Here is an 11963-nt window from a genome sequence, read left to right as displayed (position 1 = left end):
TCTTTTTTTTTTTTTCTGAGATAAGAGTCTTGCTCTGTCACCCAGGCTGAAGTGCAGTGGCATAATCTTGGCTCACTGCAACCTCCGCCTCCCAGGTTCAAGCGATTCTCCTGCCTCAGCCTCCTGAGTACCTGGGATTACCAGTGCCCACCACCACTCCCGGCTAATTTTTGTACTGTTTTAATAGAGACAGGGTTTAACCATGTTGGCCAGGCTGGTCTCAAACTCCTGACCCCAGGTGATCCACCCACCTCAGCCTCCCAAAGTGCTGGGATTACATGTGTGAGCCACGGCGCCTGACCCAACTTTCACAATTCTTGCCACTGGATTTTCATGTATGTAATTGCCCTCTAGGTAATCCATGGGATGGAAATAAAAGGAAAACAATAAAATGTGGACAAATAACCCCTTTCCGTGTCCCCCACCCCACAGAGTAAAGCGCACGCACCTCCCTCTGTGTTGTAGCAATAGGCTGTGTAGTGTCCTGAGCCAAACCCTTTCCCGTGATGCATGACCACTGCGGAGAGATCATAGGCAAAGGTCTCTTTGTCAAGAGAGGAGAGCATGTCCCTGCAGCAGTAAGGTTCCATGGTTAATACCTGGTCAAAGACGACATGGACCCCAATCTTCTCTCGATGGTTACGGCCAGACCACCTAGAACATGGATATAAGCTTGTTACTAGTAAAAACCGGCATATACAATTGTAGGTAGAGGTAGGTATTAATAAAACAGGGAACTGAGAAAATTAAACCTTCTGGTTTTGGTCTTCCCATCAATAAAATGGTGGTAATCAATGTTCACATTTATTTATTTATTTATTTTCAGACAGGGTCTCTCTCTGTTGCCCAGGCTGCAGTGCAGTGGTGAAGGCTCACTGCAGCCTCAACCTTCCCAGGCTTGGGTGATCCTCCCACCTCAGCCTCCCGAGTAAGTGGGACTATAGGTGCACACCACTACGCCTGGCTTATTTTTGTATTTTTTGTAGAGACAGGGTTTTACCATGTTGCCCAGGCTGGTATCGAACTCCTGAGCTCAAGCAGTCTGCCTACCTTGGCGTCCCAAAGTGCTAGGGTTACAGTCATGAGCCACTGCGCCTGGCCCATTTATTTGCTGTGAATGTTCCATGAAGTACTCTAAACCTAGAGATCCCTAAACAAGCAATTCAAGCAACAATCTTTTTGTAGTTTCCTGCCTGCCCTGCTTTTCCAGATTATTTTATATTTCATCCTGAAGATGAATCTACGTAAGTCCAAGCCAGGCTAGAAAATCTTTAAGCACAGATACCCAGTGCAGGCTGGATAATTAATTACACAGGAGCATGAGAGCAAAAGCCCAGTCCTGCTGGGCTCCCACATTAATTTGCCTTAGTGGATGTGAATGATTTAATCTCCATGGGAAACACAAGGTCTCAAGTGAACAGGCTTCCCCTCCCAACATCATAGAAGACATTTGCCCTCACCAAAGCCTTTGGAGCAGCTATTCCCACAGCTCTCACCCAGCTAGGACTCCCACAGCAAGCTCACCTGAATCTTTTAAGGTGCAGCCGGAGAACCTGAGGTAGTCTGTAGATCATCAACTGCTTTCTAGCTTCACTCAGAACAAGGGGTTTGGGATTGGATTTTCGTCGTTTGCCTATGTGGTTTGGGAAGGTATAAGACATAGATTGTGAGGAGATTTTTCTAGCTATGGCAGAGACATTGACTTGCCATTCAATATGCATTCTCCATATTTCTCAGTATCTGAACCTCAATTTTTTTGGGGGGTGCAATGTGACCCTCTTTATGACTGCATTTCCCGGCTTCACAAGCCTGCATGGTGTGACCATGGAAGTTCTGGCTAAGATGAAAGGAATGACTGTGTGGGACTCTGCTTATACAAGGCTGACTCACTTGTAAGGTGCATCCCTTTGGCCTTCCCACTATCTGAAACTACTGGAATTCCTCCTGGACCAAAAGGTAACTTTGAAGACAGAAGTCTTGCAACAGGATAGTAAAACAGAAAGACAGAAATAGCTTGGGTCACTGATGACCATACAGCCACCGTGCTGGCCCTGAATGTCCTTCAGACTTGTTTTATAATAATATCTGTCATTTTAAGTCATTGTTATTTGGGTCGACTGTTACAAGCAACTCAAATCTTTGCAATTTTTGCCATCAGGAACTTTGCGTATAATGGAATATAATGGAACATGCAACAGCAAGCACATAGAGTAGAAGCATATTTTAAGGCTCCATGTCTTCACAATGGCTTATAACTTCAATTATGATACCCCACAATATGATTTTAAGAAGCTTTCTGTTTGCACTAGGTAAGCCTAATTCTACTTCCTGCTCACAACTAGTTGTGTGCTAATGGATAAGTTACTCAAAACTCTGAACCTCCGTTTCCTCACCAGTAAAATAGGGAATAATGCATATATTTCAGGCTTAGGAAAAAAAGGATAAGATTACTAAATGATAGAGTATTTAAACACATTTTTCTTTAGCATGATTTGCTTATGGCATATTCAAACATTTAGAAAATAAACTGTTGGTTCTATATTTTTATGCTGTGCCTAGTTTTTGAAACATATTTCCTAGATAAAAGCACACTGCTGGACATGCAAGGACAAAGCTGACAGGTGGCTAAATTCATCTACTCCAAAGCAGAACCAGTGATCAGCCTCTAATTTTGTTTCTAAATGTGGGGGAAATGCATTTCTTGAACTCCTGGCCTCAAGCAGTCCTCCCACCTTGGCCTCCCAAAGTGTTGGGATTGTGGGTGTGAGCCCACTGTGCCCAACCTTGAGGAAATGCATTTCTAAATTTCAGCAAATAAACAATGGAAATAGAGTTATCTTAGTTTCTATCAGAAGCCTTTCCTGTAACCATTTACTGATGACTGTTTTGTTATATTAAATTGGTAAATGGATGAGAGTAGAAAATTAGTGTTCTACGGCAGTCCCTGCTAATTGTCTTGAGCTGTTGATATCATGGGCTCAGTGTTTGAAGAGCTGGACATCTGATTCCCAGTCCTGTCTGTACTACTCATGAAAGGTAGCAAATCACAGCCAGATGATGCATCACAGAGCTTTCTGTGACAATAGGATGTGGAGGTGTCGCTTCTCATAATAGATTGCATCAGAATGAGTTGTGCCATAGGAGAAGCTTTTACCAGGGTGTGTAGTCACAATATGTGCTGGCATGAACAGAAATGGAATTCAAAGAGGGGCTTGGCCTTATTTTATATTCCTATTCACCATTTTTTTGAAAATTACTGCAGCTCTGGCTAGGAACCCTGGCAGTGACTGCCACCCTCAGCAGAGGGAGTATGTGAGCTAAGATGAAGACAATATAGAGTCAGGCTTTGTTTCCCTAAAATGAAATTCACAAAGAAAAATAAATTACTGATTCAATTGAGATTGATCAGTTCTGTCTCCATTTCATTAAGCTGTCCAGGAAGACAGGTAGAAGACTGACAGTTTTGAAACTTCACAGGCAGCAGATCAATGCATCTCATTTCCTCACCATAGGCTGGTTTCCTTCTCTGGCACTATTTGCACTTGCCTAGAGAAATCCTGATAAATTGGCACATCTGACAACCAAAGAACAATCCTTTCTTGTAAAGATAAACCAAAGTTATTTCTTGCCTAATCTATCATATCCAAAAATGATGGAGTTAAAGCTGTTAATATTCTTTTGTTCATTACAAGTAAAAGGCTTCAGGAATCACTGTTTTTGTTGTTGTTGTTTCTGTTTTTGTTTTTTAAATATTATTCTAATGAGACAATTTGATTCACCTGACTCTGTATCTCAAAATGGAACAGGATAGGTGAGTCTACAGTTAGCCAGGTATAAAATTTCAAATTTTGTTTTGAAATGGCAAAATGATATCGAGCATAACTTTGTGGGTTTTTTTTTTTTCTTTTTTTCCTAAAAGAGGTCTTGCTGTGCTACCCAGGCTGGTCTCAAACTCCTGGCTTCAGGCAATCCTCCTGCCTTGGCCTCCCAAAGTGTTGGGATTACAGGTATGAGCCACTGCACCTGGCCTCAAGCCTGACTGTTGATTTTTGTTCTGATTCTTCAAAGAGCGGAACAGGTTTCCCACAATTTTGCCTTTTTTTTTTTTTTTTGAGACAGCATCTGGCTTTGTCACCCAGGCTGGAGTGCAGTGGCGCCCACCTTAGGGCCTCCCAAAGTGCTGAGATTACCCACATGAGCCACTGCGCCTGGCCTAACATTTTTTTTCTTCAAAACTGAAGAACTAAACTATTATGTGACTGCAAATGGATTTCTAGGTCTCTGTACAACCCATTAACTTTATACTTTTAGTTTCCAAATCTATATATGCCACAACCCCCAAACATAAGCATCCACATATTTGCTCTGCATTTCCTCTGTCCATACTGGGTTAGCAGAAGCATTAAGTGTTAGTGTGGCAAGACGGAAGGGCCTCTATAACATGCCTCTGTAACCCTATGTAAAGAGTTCCATTTTAAAATTACAGACAACACAGAAGTACTTCCTTTTTTTTGAGACGGAGTCTCGCTCTGCCTCCCAGGCTGGAGTACAGTGGCGCAATCTCGGCTCACTGCAAGCTCCGCCTCCCGGGTTCACGCCATTCTCCTGCCTCAGCCTCCCGAGTAGCTGGGACTACAGGCGCCCGCCACTACGCCCGGCTAATTTTTTTTTTTGTATTTTTAGTAGAGACGGGGTTTCACCGTGTTAGCCAGGATGGTCTCGATCTCCTGACCTCGTGATCCACCCGCCTCGGCCTCCCAAAGTGCTGGGATTACAGGCGTGAGCCACTGCGCCAGGCCCAGAAATACTTCCTTATGACTTTCTCTGAAATGTGAACTTTTTAGGCATGTGAAGAATAAAAAAAAATGCAGAAAATATTTCATGAAGCTGCCACTGAGCAATGTACCTTAAGATTTACTTTCTTGGTTCCACTGTACCAATCTTTAGCATCACTTTTGACAGACATTAAGTCTACCAGTTCAGTACAAAAGCATGCTTTTCTGATATCGCATCCCTCAGAAAGGCTATTCCATCTGGGTTTAGATTAAGTAAGAACTGTTGGACTCTACATTCATTAATTTACGCAGCAGGCCCATAGCACTAAGAAGCTAAGTACTAACATTCTCAGAGTCCCCATTTCAGGAGCCACACTTTAAAATCCCTTCCCAGATGACAATTAATGTCAATCAGGAGGTCAATCAACTCCTAGGTCTTTGTTTCATTTCTGTTATTGTTGTTGTTGTTTTTTGAAACAGAGTCTCACTCTGTTGCCCAGGCTGGAGTGCAATGGCGTGATCTTGGCTCACTGCAGCCTCCACTTTCCGGGTTCAACTGATTCTCCTGCCTCAGCTCCCCGAGTAGCTGGGATTACAGGTACCTGCCACCATGCCCAGCTAATTTTTGTATTTTTAGTAGAGACGGGGTTTCACCATGTTGGTCAGGCTGGTCTCAAACTCCTGACCTCAAGTGATCCGCCCACCTCAGCCTCTCAAAGTTCTGGGATTACAGACATGAGCCACCACGCCCAGCCTTGTTTTGTTTTTTAATACATAATTAAAACAAGTCCATGTTTTTTGATTTTTAGAAAAATGGAAGGAAGAGATCCATTGATCCATCCAATGATGCTTTAGAACCATTCAATATCATTAGTGTTACTTTTGACTAAAGAGGACAAAGCAGCACGTTAAACTGATATTCCAGTTATACTTCCCCACTACACCCCCTCCTCCACACAGCACTCACTGTTACACTGGTCACAAGCGTAGATTCTCCCTTCCAGGGCCTCTGTCTCTGTGAACTTGGCCAGCATCTCAGTGAGCAAGCACTCTGTCTGATTCAAAGGGACAAACCCCTTTTCTATGCAATGATAGCGTTCAGGGAATTCCAGGGATAGGTCCCAAAAGGGCTCAATGGTATCAGATTTGTAATTGCATGATATACATGTGACCTAGAATGAAAAGATTAATTTACAGATTATATAACTTCCATGCTTCCTGCGTACAGTTTTACTTGCTTCATAAAAGACACACTTTATCAAAACTAAGTATAATTTTCAAAAAATAGTAATATTAAAATAATAAACATAACTTTAAAAGAATTAGAGTATATTACTTCTGATGTACATTTCTAACTATGGGATGCTAGCTGGAATTTAAAAACCATACTGCATAGAGACTATACCAACCCGCCTTTCTCCTCTCCCAAAATATGCTCTACCATTCAACAGTACAGTAGCACAGACTGCAAGTTATTATGCAGTCTCTCAAGGGATCAGTCTGATATAGAGAATTTGCAGGTCCTTGCCTACTTCCCTCACCCTGTAATTCCTCCTCTTGACTTTAGACCTTCCATAGAGCCCAGCATGCCTCTCTTTTTGCCTTTGTTACTTGCAGAAGCCCTACACTGAACCCCTCTTGTCTGCATAGCCTCAAAATGCTGTGATTAGACCTCCATTCCCACTATAACCTTCCCAGGTGCACCTTTCTTCCTAAGGGGAGGGGAGACAGAAGAAGTGCTAATAAATACTCCCCTTTTACATGCTCAAAAACAAAAACCTAATTAAATTTTCCCTTTCCATACCATTCATCATTCTTTCAAAACCCTAAAAACCAAGACACAAGCATAGTGTAGAGGTTTTACCTGAATCTCTTAAGTTGCCTACCAATCCGCCCCCCCAACACGTTTTTTGGTTTTTTTTTTTTTTTTTTTTTTTGAGACAGAGTCTCCATCTGTCACCCAGGCTGGAGTGCAATGGCGCGACCTCGGCTCACTGCAACCTCTGCCTCCTGGGTTCAAGCAATTCTCCTGCCTCAGCCTCCCAAGTGGCCGGGGTTACAGGCATGTACCACCATACCCGGCTAATTTTGTATTTTTAGTAGAGACCGGGTTTCACCATGTTGGCCAGGCTGGTCTCTAACTCCTGACCTCAGGTGATCCACCCCCCTTGGCCTCCTGAAGTGCTGGGATTACAGGCATGAGCCACTGCGCCCGTCTTTTTTTTTTTTTTTTTTTTAACTATAAAAATACTCTGTCTGCATATTCTCACAAGGCCTTATCTCAGAATCTTTGCTTAGATTACATGGCTAAAGATTCAGGAAATAAAAGGTAATGGGGAACAGGAAGGAGGCTTGCATTGGTCTTTAGCATGCTCCTAGCTACCTTCCTTCCTTGTATGTAAAGAAGGGAGACAGCTCTTTCAAACTATTATGGAACCAGAGTTACAGGCAAACTCTGTTCCCTAAAATTGATCAAAGGATGGCACACCAACAATGAGTACTTAATTATAACAATGAGAATATTATATTACCCATATCTTCAATAACAGTTAAAGATATTCACTGAAAATTAAGCAATGTGGCAAGTTAAACTAAAAATCTGGCCGGAAAGACACTAGGCAAGTTTCCCCAAAAGGCCATCATAATGTACAGTAGAATAAAAGGTACAACGGCCACCCTCAAAAACGCATAATCACAGCAAATGTTGGCTGCTCTTATTAGCCCAATAACCAGGGGAAGGCACTCACAGGAAGCCCAAGCTAACATACAAGCCTCTCATTGTCATGGTAGGCACACACATACCTGACTGAGCAGCTGCCCATGGAATATGGTATTCACCACCTTTAAGACCTGTTTGGTGAGCTTCCTCTGGGAGAAGGGGATGAGGATCCGGCGTGTGGTGCCCTCAGACTCGAGTTCCTGCTGCACCTTGTGCAGCAGCTCACAGAGAAATTCCTGCGCGTCCTGCTGGTCGTAGCCGCGGAAGGCAGGGATTAGGCTCCACACTGAGTGGAGCATGGCGAAGGGCGACACTAGGGCCCACTTCCCGGACCACATGACTCGGAAGAGGGTGTGCAGTTCACGGCAGAGGGAAATGTGCTTCGAGCTTGGCTCCTTGTTCTGGATGAGCTCCAGGCTCCGACTAATGGAGGCCCCGCTGTTCCAGCAGACGCCCTCCCGCTCGCATGCCTCGGCCCTGTCACTCCTCAAAGACAGCTCTGTGGCTGAGCTGTTGGTTGGCTTACCAGAAAGCTGAGTCTTCCCGTTGGTGGCTTTGGGAAACAGATGTTCCGTTTTGGAAGGGTCAAGGTTGAGGAAACATTCTCGGAACTTCTGGAGGTGGCTGAGCACCTGGAGGATGGAGTTCATGTAGCAGGTGTTGCCCAGGTTGCGCAGGCCCGTGACGCCCGGGGCCACGGCAGGCTGGCGACGCAGCTTGAGCGTGGCGGCGGGTGCTCTGCGTGAGGTAGGGAGGGTGGTGGGGCGCGAGGCGGCCGGGCCCGCGTCGCTAGGCGTGTGCAGGAGCAGCCGTGCACTCTTACGCGGAGGGGCGCTGGCCAGCTCCTCCAGCAGCTGCCGTTTCACCTCGCGCCGCCGCCTCCGCGCTTCCTCCTTCTTGCGCTGCAGCGCCTCCTCCTGCCGCCGCTGCTCCAGCTTCGCCTGGCCCCGGGAGCTCTTCTCGAACCACAGCCGCAGCGTCCTGGCCAGCAGGCGCTGGCGCCGGTACCACAGAGCGGTGAGCATCTGCGGCTGTCCCTGAGGAGCCCGCTGCGGCGGGACCACGTCCTCACCCGAAGCCGTGGACCGCAGCGTCCGCCCGCGTCTCACCAGCGTGTCCTGCTTCTGGCTCCGGACCGCCAGGAGGGAGCTTCTTAGCAGCTTCAGGTCGCCCTCTGGGTTATCATTGAGCACGTAGTCCTTGCACAGGTAACAGAACACGTAGAGATCCCGGACTTCCATGGCTAGCGGGTGTCCAGTCTCTTCAAAGTGTTTCAGGGCGTGGTCCTCAATGTAGCGGCCGCAGGCCACGTGGGAGCACTTGAGGCAGGCCCACACCGACTCGGTGGTGGCGCACTCTAAGCAGCACCACTTCTGAGGGTTCAGGATGGAGTGGTCCTGGGCGAGCCGTAACCGCCCTACATGTTTGCATCTATCCATGTCTTATAGAAGTCGCCACTCTCTCAGCCTGTCACGACAGTCCCCCAAAAAGAAAAAGAAAACTCTTCGAAAAATATTTTCCTAAAAGAAAAGAAAAGAAAAAGACTTGCAATTGGTATTTCAACTCTAGATTCATTCATTTTCAATTCCAAATTGGTTCCTTTGAAAGTTAAAAAAAGGCACATTTGGTATAAAAGCAGAGAATTACAGGACAGTTAAATTACTTAAAAAGGAAGAATCTTACGGAAGGGTTAGCACAAATTTGAAACTTTATGGTGTTTCAAATACCAGTGGGAGAGATGAAGAGCCTCAAATAAAAATGTCAATTTTAGGTCAATTGCAATGTTTTTCAAAGCAGAGATAACAGGATATAAGACAAAAATGAGAAAAATAAAGTCCTCACCAGTACAAAGTATCATTTTTATGAGACATGACTAAGGAACATTGTATATGTGGTTTTTTTGTTTTGAGACGGAGTCACTCTGTTGCCCAGGCTGGAGTGCAGTGGCTGGATCTCAGCTCACTGCAACCTCTGCCTCCCGGGCTCCAGAGATTCTCTCGCCTCAGCCTCCCGAGTATCTGGGATTACTGATGCTGCGCCACCACACCTGGCTAATTTTTGTATTTTTAGTAGAAATGGGGTTTCAAGATGTTGGCCAGGTTGGTCTTGAACTCCTTACCTCAGTTGATCCGCCCACCTCGGCCTTCCAAAGTGCTAAAAGTACAGGCATAAGCCACTGCGCACGGCCGTATATGTGTTTTTTAATTTTTTTTTATTTTTTATGCTTTTTTTTTTTTTTTTTTTTTTTTTTTTTTTTTGAGGTAGAACCTCGTTCTGTTGCCCAGGTTGGAGTGCAGTGGCGCAATCTCAGCTCACTGCAACTTCCGTCTCCCTGGTTCAAGCGATTCTCCTGCCTCAGCCTCCCAGGAAGCTGGGGTTACAGGCGCATGCCACCACACCCGGCCAATCTTTTTGTATTTTTAGTAGAGATAAGGTTTAACCATGTTGGCCAGGCTGGTCTTGAACGAACTACTGACTTCAAGTGATCTGCCCGCCTCGGCCTCCCAAAGTGCTGGGAATACAGGCATGAGCCACTGCACCCGGCCTGTTTTTTTAGAGACACATCTCACTATGTTGCACAAGCTGGTCTTGAGCTAACCTCAAGTGATCCTCCCATCTCAGCCTCCAAAAGTGCTGGGATTACAGGTGTGAGCCACTGCACCCAGCCAACATCTGTCTTTTTGAAAAGAACATCTGCATCTTGCAGTAAGGGTGGGAAAACTTTTACCTTCTTTACTGAAAGGATAGGTAAGTAAAGAATTGAACAGAGGCCGGGCGCGGTGGCTCAAGCCTGTAATCCCAGCACTTTGGGAGCCTGAGACGGACGGATCACGAGGTCAGGAGATCGAGACCATCCTGGCTAACACGGTGAAACCCCATCTCTACTAAAAAAAAATACAAAAAACTAGCCAGGCGCGGTGGCGAGTGCCTGTAGTCCCAGCTACCCGGAGGCTGAGGCAGGAGGATGGCGTAAACCCGAGAGGCGGAGCTTGCAGTGAGCTGAGATCCGGCCACTGCACTCCAGCCTGGGCGACAGAGCGAGACTCTGTCTAAAAAAAAAAAAAAAGAACTGGACAAATATGACTTAGGACAAGAGGTGAAGTGGCTACTGGTATTATAATATTTAACCAAACTACCAAAACAAAAGAAAAAAAAGCAACAAATCTTCCAGCTGATATATATGAAAATGCTTTTTAAAATAGTAGTAACATCCTAAGCATGTTTTCTTTTTTTTTCCCTCCCCATAATACTTCTTCAATATTGTTCATCAGAAAAGCCTTATGGGCAATTTCTCCAAGGGAAAGAAGCTAAACAACTATTTATTTATTTATTTATTTATTTATTTATTTATTTATTTTATTTATTTTGAGATGGAGTCTTGCTCTGTCACCAGGCTGGAGTGCAGTGGCGTGATCTCAGCTCACTGCAACCTCCACCTGCCGGGTTCAAGCGATTCTCCTGCCTCAGCTTCCCAAGTAGCTGGGACTACAGGTGCATGCCACCACGCCCAGCTAATTTTTTTGTATTTTTAGTAGAGACGGGGTTTCACCATGTTGGCCAGGATGGTCTCGTTCTCTTGACCTTGTGATCCGCCCACCTCAGCCTCCCAAAGTGCTGAGATTACAGGCGTGAGCCACTGCGCCAGGCTGCTATACAATTATTTTAAAAGAAAATTTTTTATATCTTTGGAACTTTGAAAGGCGTTTTCCCCTCAATACCAGAACTTAAAATTCCCTAGGCTGGGCACCGTGGCTTGCACACTTTGGGAGGCCGAGGTGGAAGGATTGCTTGAGGTCAGGAGTTCAAGACCAGCCTGGCCAACATAGACCTGTCTCTATCTATCTATCTATCTACTTGTATATTTATATATTTTGAGACAGGGTCTCACTCTGTCACCCAGCCTGGAGTGCAGTGGTGTGATCTTGGCTAACTGCAGCCTCCACCTCCTGGGCTCAAGTGATCCTCCCACCTCAGCCTCCAGAGTAGATGAGATCATAGGTGCATGCCACTATGCCCAGCTAATTTTGTTTATTTTTTGTAGAGATGGGGGTCTCACTGTGTTGCCCAGACTGGTCTTAAACTTCTGGGCACAGTGATCCTCCTGCCTCGGCCTCCCAAAGTGTTGGGATTATAGGTGTGAGCCACCACACCTGGCCTAGTCTCTTAAAAAAAAAAAAAAAAAAAGGCTGGGCGCGGTGGCTCAAGCCTGTAATCCCAGCACTTTGGGAGGCCGAGATGGGTGGATCATGAGGTCAGGAGATCGAGACCATCCTGGCCCTCACGATGAAACCCCGTCTCTACTAAAAAAATACAAAAAACTAGCCGGGCGAGATGGCGGGCGTCTGTAGTCCCAGCTACTGGGGAGGCTGAGGCAGGAGAATGGCGTAAACCCGGGAGGCGGAGCTTGCAGTGAGCCGAGATCGTGCCACTGCACTCCAGCCTGGGCAACAGAGCGAGACTCCGCCTCA

The 11963-nt window shown here is 45.7% G+C and overlaps 1 protein-coding gene across 2 annotated transcripts in view; it reads right to left on the bottom strand.

Moving 5' to 3' along the window:
* The window catches only part of USP49 (ubiquitin specific peptidase 49), a 115257-nt gene that overhangs the window by 8338 nt on the left and 94956 nt on the right, over window positions 1-11963 (bottom strand). The window contains exons 4-7 of one of the 2 annotated variants that reach the window (XM_023212789.3): window positions 7578-9014; window positions 5743-5947; window positions 1525-1633; window positions 449-654 (exon numbers count right to left, since the gene is read on the bottom strand). In XM_023212789.3, coding sequence (XP_023068557.1) covers window positions 449-654; window positions 1525-1633; window positions 5743-5947; window positions 7578-8933 — 1876 coding nt within the window. In that variant the 5' untranslated portion in view covers window positions 8934-9014. The remainder of the gene's footprint in view (window positions 1-448; window positions 655-1524; window positions 1634-5742; window positions 5948-7577; window positions 9015-11963) is intronic. The other variant, XM_023212790.1, reaches the window with a different exon arrangement.

This window comes from Piliocolobus tephrosceles, chromosome 5 (genome assembly GCF_002776525.5).
Source record: "Piliocolobus tephrosceles isolate RC106 chromosome 5, ASM277652v3, whole genome shotgun sequence".
NCBI lineage: Eukaryota > Metazoa > Chordata > Mammalia > Primates > Cercopithecidae > Piliocolobus > Piliocolobus tephrosceles.
This window is presented reverse-complemented; position numbering and strand designations above follow the sequence as displayed.